Genomic DNA, 14,953 nt, shown 5'->3' with positions numbered 1-14,953 from the left:
TCAGATCTGAAGCTCAGTTTCCCCATTCTGTTTTTCATTCTGAGAGTAGGATGTTGGAGCTTTCAGCTCTTTCTTCAAATTCTCTCCCCATTATCATCTCCCTTTCTTTTGCCCTGCTTCCCTATGCACACATTTTTACACCATTCCTCTTCTTTATTTGCTTATTATGGATATCGAATATTTATGGGGACTTTGGGGTTACCCGATCCTATGCTGGATTCCAGGCTTACAAAGATGAATAACATGGAATGTTGGCTTGGCTTCAGGGAATTCATAATCAACTGGGGAAAACAGATGACTTGTAAAGGTAGAGAAACACCATTCAGGGCACTACGAGCTATTTAAGCACAGAATAAAGAACCCTCTTCTCTGCCTGAAAGAATGTAGGGGATGAATGTGCATGTGTGTCTGTGTGAGAGAGAGAGAGAGAGAGAGAGAATGATTCCTTCTCTTGACAACACCCCAGTGGACACTCGAAGTGGGGCTGTCAAACACATGAGGCCACTGTCCTTCCACACACAGTTGACTCTACCATACCCTCATCTTGCCACCCCACCACTTCCATCATTCTAGTGCTGGAGCTCCTCCTGTTAGGACTGTAATCGAAGGAGTGAGACTGATACAAAGTCAAGCAAAGCTTTATTTCTTGCCAAGCATCGAGAATCAAACCGACCATTCGGGGCCGCCTCTTACAGAGAGGGCGACCCCTCCCTGCCTTACAGACTAACTTTTAAAGGGCAAAGGCCATGTGGTTGGGCCTGGCCACACACAGATGTCCAATGAGATTGCTGCAGAGAAAGCACAGAGATTGCACAGAGAAAGCTGCATAGTCATGCTAGGTCACACACGGGTGACCAATTGAATCACAATTTACCTTATAGTAGATATTTGTACTAGCCTATCACCTTGGTCAGAATTGGCACCCAAAAGGGCCCAAAAGGCAGGGCCCACACTCCTTGGTAGCTAGGGAGATGGTATGCATGCCCCACTGATTGGATGTCTCCACCTGGCCTGACCCGCCTTTGTATTTGGGCTTTGTTACCTGGGACTGTTTTCCCGGACTTGCTTTTAAGTAAGTCCCCTGGGGGGCGGAGGGCAGGGTCAGTTTAAGTTTTACTGCATAAACATTAAAATCACAGTTTAACCTGTTGGAATCACTCTGGCTAAATAGGCCCTTACACTCCTAGCTTTTTTTTTTTTTTTTTTAATTTTTTATTTTTTATAAACATATGTTTTTATCCCCAGGGGTACAGCACTCCTAGCTTCGACTGCTTTCTCAGAAAAGGCAGCCAGCCCTTTAGGCAACCCTCAAAGTCAGTTCTCACCATAGGCTCAACATAACTGCTAAGCACCCATGCCCCTCTAGCATGAGTACAATGAGACTGCCATCTACGTTGAGATACGAAGATGTATTGAAAACGTGTGTGAAGTGCTTACCGTTATATCTATCTAGTACATAGAAGATGCTCAGTTAACTTGAGTTTTATTTTCTATTTTCTTCCACCCTTCCCCTAACTTCCCTACACCACTCTGATCCTCTAATCAATTTTAATCTCAATCCACCTCTAGGATTTGGAAACTGATTAATCTCATAAAACCCTTCATTTCTTCAAGAGAGTCCGTACACCTTTAAATAGGGAATCTTAGACGGCGGTAATTTATTTTCTCTTCCCTTTGCTACAAGGGAAGGTTTTAGAAGTAATGGCTTTTCAGAGCTTCCGCCACATGTGACTCTACTGACACCCAGTGGTGTTAGAGAGAAAAATATTTCCCCCTAAAGAAAAGGCAAGGCAGTATATTAATTCGGTATCCCTGTAGGCAGCTAATCTGACAGCACGAAATCATACCCGCAAATTGGTCTGCACATGTCATTAGTGAGGTGGGGACAATACGCCTCTAGAAATTACTTATTATTTGCTTCTTCAAAAAGAAACAAACCATAACCATAAGGGTGCTGGAGGGGCTATGTTCATGTGAATTAAAATATACTTAATATGAAACATTATTAGAGAGAAAGAGGCGTATTTTGTAATGATAAAAGGGGCAACAGAGCAGGAAAAAACAAGAGTAAATAAATGTGTCCCCAAATATAGGAAGCACCACTGATAGAATTGAAAGGAGAATTCAGCAATATTGGGTTTCAATATTTTATCCTCAATCACTGATAAAAAAAACTAGACAGAAAAATCAAGAAGAAAATAAAAGACTTGAAAGCTATTAACCAACTTAACCTGATGCATATATTTTAAAAAATTTAACAAAATATAATATATATTAATAAAAATAATATTAATATAACATTATAATATATAAATATAATCATAAATATATAAAACATTATAATATATAAAATATAGCATACTATTAAAACCCTTCACCCATTTTGTGAAAATGGGTTTTGAGTGAAAACAGTGAAATCACCACGTATCACTCCCAGAATTATGCTGTGTGGCAAAAGGACTTTTAAGGGTATAATTAATATTCTAGGAGTTGATTTGGGGTTAGTCAAAGACATTGTCTGAGCAGCCCCAACCTCATCACACAAGCCACTTAAATCTGGGTCTAGAGATCAGGGATAAGGCAGCTGCCATGTCTTAGAGAGAGACGTGTGGCAGTGAATGGTAGATGGTCTCCAAGAGGCCCCTAGTTGACAGCCAAAAAAAAAATGGGACCTCATTCCCAGTGTTGTTAGGAACTAAACTCCGTCAACACCCTGAGTGAGCTTGGCAGATGCTCCCATGCCCAAGATGATATGGTAGCTCTGGCCAACACTTGACTTTAGCCATTTGAGACCCTGGACAGAGAACCCCATCCTGTCATGCTCAACTCTGGACCCAAGGAAACGGTGAGATAACCCATTTGAATCATGTTAAGCCACAAAATTGGTAATATTGTATTGATAATAATGTATTTACCTATTATTTTATATATATAAATAATATGTAAAATATATATCTATATATATAAAATAGAGAGAGAGATTATAGAAGATTCATAGGACCCAGTAGGACTATGTGTACAACTAGGATCTATTGGAGGGACAGGACATGATATCACAATAGCATACACACACACACACACACACACACACACACACGTAAATATATAACACCAATAATTTACCAATTATTACAATATTGGTAATAATGTATTTTTCTACAGTGATAGAAAACAAATACCAATCACATGCTAGAACTTAAAAGACAATAAATTTTAAAAGATAGAAATACCACAAAGTAAGTTCTCTGAACAAAACAGAATTAAATGAGATATCAATAGCAGAACGACATTGTGGAATCCCCCACATAACTGTAAATTTAAATTACTCACTTCTCAATTGACAATGAATCAAAGAAATCAAAAAAAGAAATTGGAAAATATTTTTAAAATTTTTAAATTTTAAATATTTTTAAATATTTTTAAATTAAAATATTTTAAATTGAATAGAAAAGAAAACGTATCAAAATGTATGGGAGATGGCAAACCCTGGGCCTAGAAGAAAATTTATAGCTTTAAGTCCTTATATCAGAAACAAAAATGTCTCAAATCAATAACCTAAGCCCCCTCCTACAAAACTAGAAAAAAAAGGAGAGAAAACTAAATCCCAAGTAAGGAGAAATAAGGAAATAATTAAGTCTAGAGTGAAAAATCAAGGAACAGAAAACAGAAAAATAATAAAGAAAAATCAATGGAACCAAAAGTTGGTTCTTTGAAAATTCCAGCAAAACTGACGACACCATCAGCTAGGCAGACTAAGTGAAAATGAGAGAGAAGACACACATTATCAAAATCAGTCATGGAAGTGGAGACACCACCACCAACTCCACAAAAATTAAAAGCATTATAAGGGCATTAAATATAATTCCAGACGATTTCATGCCAGCAATTTATACAAGCAAATGAAATTATAAAATAGACATAAGTTACCAAAACTGATCCAAATGAATTAGAAAACATCAATATATGTATAACAAATGAAAACACTGAAATAATATTTGAATACTTTGCCACCGAGAAAAGCTCAAATATATCTATCAGATAAAGACAAAATTATAACAACCCATGACAAATTTCTTCACAAAAGAAAGGAGGGCGACACTCTCAACTCATTCCATTAGCCAGGATTACCCTGATACCAAAGCCAGACAAAACATTAGAAGGAAAGAAAGCTACAGAAAAATATGCCATCTGCCATCTGCCATCTTCCTGAGGTCACAACGACAAAGTCAAATAAGAGGGCCGCTCTGGTGGGATGTCTGTTATCACCGTATCAGCCATAACCTAGGCAAGGGGCATCCCACTTGGGAGCTTGTGCAATAGTCTTTGTGGAACAATTCTGATGCCACTAGCTTCTACAGTGTTTCTGTGGCTTCAGTAGCCACTGACCATCATAAGGCGAAGGAGAGACAGCAGAGCAGGTGCCCTTTTTTGAGTGTAGAGGATGCATGTCTCCTTTAATCTATTGTAAGCTAAATTCTCAAAAGCCTATAGATGAAGACAATTTATCAGTGTGGGTTGTCTGGATTCCTTTGACTGGCACTCCTCCTGTTGGCCAAAAAGGGAAAAACTCACTTTTGTTTTTGCTAAGCAGGAACACTAAAAACGAATTTTTAGCCGTAGCAGTTTTTTTTAGTAGCAGTTTCTTACTCATTCATTTTGTTAGATCCTAAGGTCAAATTTCTATCATTTTCATATTATACCTGGAAGTTCTGTGATCAGTAACTGATTTTAAAGCCTGTGCTACTTCACGCCACAGTGGTTCAGTAACCACCTCTGTACCTCCTTTATCAAAAGCATCCTTTTTTTTTCTATAAATAAATCCCGAGAAATATTTTTAGTTAAAGATGAATCTTGGTCTTCAATGCAACGTCACTTCTAATGCCAATGTTCCAATGGAAAGAGTTAGTGTTTAATTTGTAAAGAAGAGTCATAGGACCCAGCAGGACTATGTGTGCAACTAAGATCTATTGGAGGGATAGGACACGATATCACAATAGCATTAAACCAAGGATATATGTTCCAGCTAAGAACTGCCTCGCAGTCCGTAATGCCAGGCTTGAGTTCCAGTTGTCTTCCCCTTTCTTCCGGAATGCACGTTCTGTTTTTGACAGCGAATCCCAACAGAATACCTCAGGACCAGGGAGCCCAGAATTGTAGTGGTGGTTGGACTTCTTATACCTGGCTTGTCCTGTGGGCATGTTATGCAACCAGCCCCAACAGCACACAATCTGTGGCCTCCTTGAAGCCACGTGCAAATCACCAGTCACACTGTTATCAGTAAACAATGCTGACAAGCTGGCACAAACCACCCAGAAACTCCTCAGACCCGTGGTTACAAAGCAACTCAATGAGTCAATGTGTTCATGCCTTGACCAAGGTCAGCGCCTTGCAGGCACTCCACCAAAAACAGCTCTGGGGATTATAGATGTGCTGAAATTAACCCTGACAACACAGGCAGGCGTTTTGATAGACTTGGTTTGAATAATCAGAGACTTGGTTTGACTAAGCCTTGTGATCTTCCATCCAGTTCTCAGCTTCCTTTTAAAAAAAATCCTTGTGTCATGTAAGGACTGAAAGAAGAAATTCTGAATGCCATTGACTGTACTACTCTCTGATGTTGGAGATAAGGGAAAGGAAACATTTTAAACCTTTCAAAAGTGTCCTCTCAGCAAGGAGAAAAAGCAGGTGGCAATGGGGAAGAGGCCAGGGTTTGAAGTTATCTTTTTGATAGCGGCACATTGAGGACATCACAAGAATGAGAACAGAACCATTAATGTAAATGTCAGCCAGGGAGCTTGAGTCTAAATAATCCAATGAAAACAAACGTGATAGAATATGTATGGTCAGAAGAGTCCAGGAAGCTTTGTTTCTGAGCTTGGTAGATTGCTGACTATCTTCCAATACTATTAAGGCTTGCTTATCTCTACTGCCCATATATGTAAGTGGAAGCTGGAAATGAAGAAGTCTAGAGTAACAATTCTGCCATAACCATCCTTCTCTAGGACAGAAGGCAGTGGGGCAGCTGGGTGAAAGAGATGAAACACAAAGCTGCAAACCAGGATAGCTTGTTTAAAAGCCCAGCAGCCTAGGAGAGAGATCAAGGTAGGTGCAGAGCGTTTTCGGTTTCATATATTCTGGTAGAATTTGGCAATGATTCTGTGATGAGTCTGGGCTGGGGATACACAAAATCCTTCGACTGGGAGCAGATCCAGGTTTGCAGAGTGAGGACCCAGGGAGGGGAGCAGGGAGCAGGACATGCTTTCTCTGCCAACAAAGCGGTTGTTGTGTTGTATTTGGTTATTGTTATTTTCTTGCTGTTATCTTTTTATTAAGGATATACACACAGACAACACCGTTACGAATACTTCGCCTACTGCCCAGAGTCAATAGATCGCCTTTTGGCTTCATTTGCTTCAATGTCACATAATAAAAATAAATAAATCTTTGGAGGCAGAGCTGAAGCCTTAGCCCTGAGACTTCAATCCCTTTTCCCCTTTTCTGCACTCAGAGACAATCATTATTTTCCCCTTCTTATCCCTGTAAAAATTTTAACCACAAGCATATGCGCTCATACACAGGTTAGGGCAGTGTTTTATTTTGAAATTAGAGTTTTGGAAAATAAAATTATCTTCTTTGCGAAAACGTGAGTATGCCATTTTCTTAAACTCTGAAATACACAGATAAAAGGAATTCACAGAGGCCATTGTACACTCCATGGTCAAAAGTGATTCAGGAAGTTCCTAGAGCCACGTGTGTTGTCCTTAATTCTATCTGTCCTTTTGCATCAGAATTCATGTTTTACCCGTAAAAGAATTACTTGTTTTTGTTTTAGAATTTCAGCAATATCTTCCTTTCATTGTTTATCATTAATTCATTTAAAAAGTAAAGGTTATCCTCCCACTAGATGCCAAACGATGGTCTAGATGCTAAACAAACAACAATAAAGAAAATCTTAAATTACTTGAATGTCACAGCCAGAAAAAGAAAAAAAAAAAAACTGCCACTATGTTTTACATTTAGTTTGAAATATTTTGTAAATACTTGATTTAATCTTTAGGAAAGAAGTGTTTCAGTGAGGGTGTCCTAACCTGAAAATCCAGGTATTTCTAGTGACGACGAAAACAGAGAAAACCTTCTTGGCACGAAATTTGGGCTGTGTAACACATGCTATATAATCCTTATGCTTTGATGCAGTAATCCCACAAAAGGAAATTTTATAAATATTAATGTTAAATGGATATTTATTTATAGTAACAAAAATGTCACTCTAATATATGGCATCTTGAGAATGCTCAATAAATTATACCATTAGCCTTTTTATCAAATATTGTACAGATGTAAAAGTGATGATTAGAAGACACTTGGAAAGATTTTTAATATATAATGCTAAGTGTAAAAAATTTAGAGATAAGCATGCACCTAAACCATAATTAAGCTCTCAAAAACCATTTATGTATATATCAACAACTATTGAGATGGAATGGAAACAAATATCGTTAGTGGTGTGTAGTTAATCTAACTTTGCGTGAATTTCTCTGTATTTTTCAAAATCTTTTAATGTATTTAGCACCTGGGTGGCTCAGTCAATGAAGCCTCCTACTCTTGATTTCAACTGAGCTCATGACCTCAGGGTCTTGGGATGGAGCCTCACGTCAGGCTTAAGATTCTCTCTTTCCCTCTTCCTCTGCCTCACCCACCACCATGGGCTCACTTGCTCTCTCTCTCTCTCTCAAAAGAAAAAAAAAAAAAAAACAGTGTAGCTTTCTAAAGAAAAAAATAATAATTTGGGCTTAGAGGAAAAGCCAATAGAGTGAGATCCATTCTGTTCTATTCTAAAAATTGATCATATTGAAATTTTAGGCAATGATATGGGAGAATTAATAGAAAAGCTTTAAACTGCTCTTGTTCTGAGGAGAAAAGAAATGAAGTGGAAACACTCCTCCAATTGCTGATTATTAAATAGCTCTGATGCGTTTTCTCAATAACATTACATCATGAAGTCCTTATGAGGTGAGATAAACACTGCTATTCCTCAATCACAACTGAAGAATAGAAACTTGGAGAATGGGGGCGCCTGGGTGGCTCAGCAGTTAAGCGACTGCCTTCAGCTCAGGTCATGATCCTGGAGTCCTGGGATCGAGTCCCACATCCAGCTCCCTGCCCCGTGGAGAGTCTGCTTCTCCCTCTGACCCTCTCACCTCTTGTGTTCTCTCTCATTCTCTCTCTTTCAAATAAATAAAATCTTTTAAAAAGAAAGAAACTTGGAGAATGTACATGAATTTTCCGAAGCTCCAGAACAAATAACTAGGAGAGTTGAGATCTTTGTCAGGGTGTGCCTGACATTACAGTATGCATCCTTTCAATCAGATTTCACCCTTGCAAGGGTGAGCATCTTTGATTCCTGGGAGTGGCACCCCATTTACCTGTCCCTGCCTGTCTCCCCCTACTGTGCTCCAGAATCCCATAGTGCATTGATTCCATCCTGCAGGGCCTCAGAACCCAGGCTTCCAGACCTCCAGTAAGGGTTGCTTATCATCTCCTTCAGATAGATTTGTTGGGAGCCAAGGGAACAAGTTTTACAGGTGATACCTTTTGCCAGTGTCTTCTCTTCCTATGAAATGCAACCCTTTCAGGGGCACCTGGGTGGCTCAATCGTTAAGCATCTGCCTTTGGCTCAGGTCATGATCCCAGGGTCCCGGGATTGAGCCCTGCATCAGGCTCCCTCCTCTGCAGAAAATCTGCTTCTCCCTCTCCCATTCCCCCTATTTGTGTTCCCTCTCTGGCTGTCTCCCTCTCTGTATCAAATAAATAAAATCTTTAAAAATATGTATATAATCCTCTCAGTACTAGGAAGTGTGCAGCTGCTTTCTTCAAAACACCTCCAGAAATGTGTGTAGCATTCTGCACCCTGAGCGTTGTGGGGCTTGATGAAGAATTCTGACTACGTGTGGTCTTTTACAGAATGAGAGATGTCATTGGTACCGGTGGGTTTGTTGAGGGCATTTCAACAAATGAAATTCAAAGCATGCAGGTGGGACAAGCAGACACAACTAATTCTGATGGACATCTACCCAGCAAGCTGCATAACTTCCTTAAAAAGAATCTGCAATCTCTGGGTGTAAGTAGACATTGGGGGTGAGTATAAAAAATTAATGTGCTCTGTAATTTTATTTGGGATAAATTCTTTCATGCCAATTCATAAGAATAGGTAAGAAGTGAGTGAGGGCGATATATTTGGGTGTACCATTAGGTCAAATGTTTTGGGATGAAGGTGTTTGGGGCTCTCAGAGATCAAATGGAATGTTTTTCCCAAATGTAATATCCCCATGAGGTAATATCCATCAACAAGGCTTGATTAACTAATACAATTTCTTTGGATTCTCTTCCAAGGATTATTTTCCAATTAAGGTGAAAAGATCACACGTGATTCATATATGATCTTGAGATCTGAAGGAAAGATGTCTCTAATTGTAAAGAGTTCCTACTTCACCCCTATGTTCTGTTTTTCCTCCTCCAGGTAGCTCAGATAATGACTGGTCTGAAATGCTTCTTAGCTGGCATCATCGAGATTTTTTTCTACTGGTACATTAAGGACAGGGGTCTTTTATTCTGCTTTTATATTGGCTACCCATTCTGGGCTGGAGCGTCTGTGAGTATATCAATTAGAATACTTTGGGAACCAAAGAAGTTATTTGGAAATTATAAATAAAGGGAAAATGTATTTAATTAGTTTATCCTCTCTTTTTATAGTCAACAGCTGAGATAGATTTATTTATTTATTTATTTATTTATTTAGCAGAGCCACTGTGTTGAGTAGATAGGGGATTTGTAGGAGAGAAGGTGACAAAAGTAGCCTCAGGACCAACTGCAAGTGTTTGGCCAAAATAAAAACAATGCTCGAGTCCCATGCTCCCTCCTTTGAAAGGAGAGATCGTCCTTAACTGAGATGATCCAGGCATACATTAGAAAGCAAATGAACTTTCAGGTTGGAATATGTTTGGATAGATTAGAATGGGGGTGTGTAGGGCAGATCATCCTTCCCATCCAACTTTGTCACAACTGATGGCATCTACATGGAGCCCTCGCCTCACCTTCTGTCCACATTAATATTCTTCCATCCATATGCCCAAAGTAGACTCAGATCCAACTTGATTCAGTTCAATGATTTGTTCTTTAGGAATATTCTGTCAGAATATAGATATTGACTGGGTGAGATGTGGGGTTCAGGGTAGGTCATCCAGGGTGGTGGTAGGTGATGTGGATGGGAAAGAGTTCTCCCCCATGAATGTCTTCCCTGTCTTACAAACAGTTCATCATGTCTGGATCTTTGACCATCTCATGTACAAAAAAACAAACAAAATTTCTGGTGAGTATCACTTTCCCTTTTGCTATTTCATGAGTTAATAAGAGCAGTTGGCTCTGACTCTCTACACAAAGCTAAACCAACACAAAATTTGGATTTTCCAGTCTATTTTATTGACTACGTTACAACTTTTTCTTCAATGATCTATTAATTCTTTAGCATATGAGGCATATACTTAGCTTTTTTTAGGAGAAGAAAGTGTTCAACTGTATGAGTTTTAGCAAACACTTTTTTAAAAATCTGGTAAGAAGCAAAGTTAAGGGAGTCTTTACATACAGATCCCATCGCAGTGGTTGAAGAGGTACATTTTGGAAGGTGGGGAGGATGGTGCATATGTTTGTGCGTTTATATCAGGGAGCTTCTAATTCCAGGAGCTTCTAATTCAGGAGGACATATTAGAGATCACTCTTACCAGTGATATCAGAACAGACAGAATCCCCACCATGTTGGCTCTGTCCATGACCTTTCATTTCAGGAGGACCAGGTATTTCCTTCTCTCCCCTGTGTGAGGTGGATTGCCAGCATACCGCTCTGGTAAAGAGGCTGGGTTGCTTATGAAGGCTCACCTACACTAGCCCACGGAGCCAGGGTGTGACTCAAGGATACTGCCGAAGAGGCATCCGGAAATACAAAGACCCTGAGTACTTCTACTAAATGCATTATTCTCTTGCAGACTGGAGTGACTATTGGAGCTAACATCATCAGCACACTACTTTCAAGCACTGGGATAGTTCTTCTCTCAGTGAATTTAGTTGATCTATTCTTATCTGAATGCTCAGAGTTACGTGAGTGTTCACTCATTAAAACTTTTGTAAGTGTAAGTACTATTTTGTTGGATGGTCTTTTCACCTGTGATGCTTGCTTTCAGTTCTATTAGTCCTCAGAGACTAAAACCTACCATGAAGTTTCTCAAAGTTGAAAAGTAACAGGGGGAAAAAACAAACAAACAAACAAATGTAATCATGAATTTTGTTTAAAAAGGAAACAAAAACCTGATATTAGAATTGAAGAATTGTGTGAGTGTATCATTTGAAAAACATATACTCTTATCATTCCAAATTCTCTCTCTTCTCTGGGCACAGTGATCTATGAACAGTCCCCCCGCCCCGTCCCCACTGATCTATGAACAGTCTTTTATTGTTCATAGATCAGAGAAGAGAGACTTGATCTGGAACACTAATTGAAAATTAGCCTATGGGGGCACCTGGGTGGCTCAGTGGATTAAGCCTCTGCCTTCAGCTCAGGTCATGATCTCAGGGTCCTGGGATCGAGCCCCACATCGGGCTCTCTGCTCAGCAGTGAGCCTGCTTCCTCCTCTCTGCCTGCCTCTCTGCCTACTTGTGATCTCTCTCTCTTTCTGTCAAATAAATAAATAAAATCTTTAAAAAAAAAAAAAAAAGAAAATTAGCCTATGGATTAGAATTAGTTAAAGTAGATGTTTAAATTATAGTTAAAATTATATAAAATTTGGGAGCTGGTCTGCGTCCTTTTAATGTTAATGTTAATGTTAATTTAAAAGGCAAGTGGAATGTTGGTAAATCCATTTTTTCTGCAAGTAAAGTTGAATCTCATGACCTTTGTGTATGTGCGTGTATGCCTGTGCATACGTGGGTGTGGGTATGTGAGAGAGAGAGAGAGAGAAACAGACAGACAGACAGAAATCCTGGCCTGTTCATAGTCAGTGTTTGTCTAATAAATGGGACAAAATGGCTGAAGTAGCAGTAACTCACTCTAGAATGTGAAGGGAGTTTTTTTGCAGAACTTTGCCATTTAGAACTCCCATAACTCACATTTGTTTCTGTAGGAGTTTATGTCTGGTGCTCACTGAAGCAAGGTTTGTGTCTGATCCAGGCTTCTGTCTGAAGAGAATGTGCATATCCTGGATTGGGAGCGCATTGTTCTGCAAAATATCCACTAACTCTTGCCCCTGGGCAACCAGGGGGAGCATAGCACAGGCTAAAGCTAAGTAGGAAAATCTAAGCTCCTGCTCCTCTTCTCTTCCATAGGTTATCGTGATCTTTCAAATGATAGTGACTTGTGTGCAAATTTTTATTTCCTTCTCGCTCTGTGGGCTCACTTATACTGTGCACGGCAATGAGATCAGCTGGGTGAGTAACCTTTTTTTATTGGGAAAATGAGGGAGCATTTAAAGCATTTCAGAGAATCATAGGTGCTAACTGTTAACTTCCATCTCTGGTTGAATAGAGATGGCAAAACTACCACCACAATCACCTTCAAAAGCCCTCTTAATGGGAAGACAGGGAGCTGGTGAATTTAGACAACCGTGGCTCTGTGTTACACTCACCAGACAATCTATCTCTACCTATTTCTTTGTAGAAACATTTCATTCCTCATGACTTACACAGTTTCCCTCATTCCCTCACACATTACACATTCATTTCTTATTCATTCATCCAAAATATACTGAACATGTATTATATTCACTGGGTTGTGAGATAAGGAAACAGGGGCTTTACCCATGTCTTCAACTAGTGAAAATCACATAGCTACAGTAAATACTTAACGGAAGATGTCGCAGTCAAGTAAGAGATGCAGTAACTCTGGGAGCACATAATTTAAATAGTAATTCCACACCTTATGATTTTCCAGGTTATCCCACCAATCATCTACATGCCGACATGTTCTTGTGCTTGTGTGTACCTACATATTCATATGTGTATATCTCTCACATAGCCACATGTCATCGATTCTGAAAGCCCTCAAAAATGATTGGCCTTGTGACCCCCCCCACCAAATTTATCATACCAATATTTCTGTTTCCATATCCCTAGGATGAAAGAGAGAGGGGCATAGCTCTCGGTGTTCATGGATAGCATTTTTAAAAGATCTTATTTATTTGAGAGAAAGAGCATGGGTGGGGGGGAACGGAAGGAGAGGGAGAAGCAGACTCCCCGCTGATCAGGGAGCCCCACAAGGGGCTCAATTCCAGAACCCTGAGATCACAACCTGAGCTAAAGGCAGACGCTTTCCCGACTGAGCCACCCAAGTACTCCTTCACGGACAACATTTTATTATTTTTTTGGAATGGCCCTCTCTCTTTCTCCTCCTCAAACTCCTGTAAATCCTGGCATGGATTGTTGACTACATAAATATCCAACAAGATCAATGAAAAATGTATTTTACTGTGGTTCCAGATATGGCTGGAATTGCTCTATCTCTGCCTCGGCTGTTGTGAACACCTCGGCTGGCCAGGGTGTCTCAGCTGGGGCACTACTGACATTTGGGAATGCATAATTACTTGTTGTGGGGGTGGTGGGGATGATCTGTGCAAAGTAAGGTGTTTAACACCATCCCTGCTTCTATCCCTTAGAGGTCAACAATGTCTCCCACTCCCAATTTTGACAACCAAAATGTCTTCAGACATAGCTAAATATCCCCTGCCTGGGTTGGGGGTGGGGTGGGAGTAGGAGTACCACCAGCTGAGAGTCAGTGACCTACCTAGAGCATTGCAGGGATAAATTGACAAGATCAGACAAAATCACTGAAAATTGAGGTGAAATAATTGTAAATGTTATGATGTCATATTTCTAGATTTCTGCACTAAGTTGCTTGATCAGATCACATTCTGAAGATCCTTATCAAGATTTATTGACTCAACCTGAAATTTATGAAGACTTAGTGCTGCAAGATATAGATCCTGTTCACTCTGATCTGTGAGACACCATCATAATCATCTTTACCATACCAGGGCATCTTGGATCCATGATGGCAACCAAAGACAGATTTTCTGTTAGGATCTCCTACAAATACCCTCCTTCCCACAGATTTCATCATGCAATTTCTCTCTCTCTCTCTCTCTCACACACACACACACACACACACACACAAAATTATCAGTATATGTGCTTTATTTTATAGTTGACCAGCAAGTACTAGTACAAGCACTCCATAGATGAATAGACCTTTTTTTTTTTTTTCTCATTTGGATAATCTATTACCATTTTTAAGCAAATATTAGTTCTTGGGTCTCACAGAGTAATTTGTTGTTACCCACTTGCTTCTTCCTAGAAACCGTACTTCCTTCTTGCTTGACAATTGATTCAAGTGAAAAATCTTTATACAAATAGTTTGGATAAGTAGTGGCATACTGTTCGGCATTGGGTCCAATCTAAGTTCCTTTGACTGCTGAATGTAGCAGCTCTTCCTTGCTTGTGTCAAGGTGAACATGAGAAAATAAAATAAGATACAAAATGTAAATGACCACACTCTGATGTATGACATACAATAAAAATCTAAAGCAACTTCATTATTAACTGAACGCCAATTTAATCACCCTACCACTCAATGATTTTTTTTTAAAAGTAGTGTTGCTTTCTTCTTGGTGACTGTGTATTGCAGCATTTTTAAATTTTTTCATAAGGTGCTATCTAGGGTTTGGTTTCTCAAAGCAGGTTTTGAGATTAAGATTTGAGAGAGTGTTTTTTAAGAAAACAGAGACCACTGACTGGGAGAAAATATCTATAAAGCATATATTTGATAATAGTAATGTATCCAGAATACATAGAGAATGCTCAGAACTCAGTAACAGGGGCACCTGGGTGGATCAGTCATTTTAAGGAACTGCCTTCT

General features: G+C 39.4%; 1 protein-coding gene across 3 annotated transcripts; it reads left to right on the top strand.

Moving 5' to 3' along the window:
• The first annotated feature begins 5,940 nt into the window (after nt 1-5,940).
• On the top strand, nt 5,941-14,630 carry LOC116599687 (high affinity immunoglobulin epsilon receptor subunit beta-like). 3 transcript variants are annotated; one of them, XM_032359671.1, is made up of 7 exons: nt 5,941-6,102; nt 8,962-9,118; nt 9,518-9,649; nt 10,310-10,366; nt 11,037-11,174; nt 12,370-12,471; nt 13,916-14,630. In XM_032359671.1, exons 2-7 carry the CDS (start codon nt 8,963-8,965, stop codon nt 14,039-14,041), a joined length of 711 nt encoding a protein of 236 aa, XP_032215562.1. In that variant the 5' UTR covers nt 5,941-6,102; nt 8,962; the 3' UTR covers nt 14,042-14,630. The 3 variants fall into 3 exon arrangements, with proteins under 3 accessions (XP_032215562.1, XP_032215563.1, XP_032215561.1); XM_032359670.1 differs by having other exon boundaries at nt 5,942-6,102; nt 11,037-11,180; XM_032359672.1 differs by lacking the exon at nt 10,310-10,366 and having other exon boundaries at nt 11,037-11,180.
• The last annotated feature ends 323 nt before the right edge of the window (nt 14,631-14,953 follow it).

Source organism: Mustela erminea, chromosome 9 (genome assembly GCF_009829155.1).
Source record: "Mustela erminea isolate mMusErm1 chromosome 9, mMusErm1.Pri, whole genome shotgun sequence".
Taxonomy (NCBI): Eukaryota; Metazoa; Chordata; class Mammalia; order Carnivora; family Mustelidae; genus Mustela; species Mustela erminea.
This window is presented reverse-complemented; position numbering and strand designations above follow the sequence as displayed.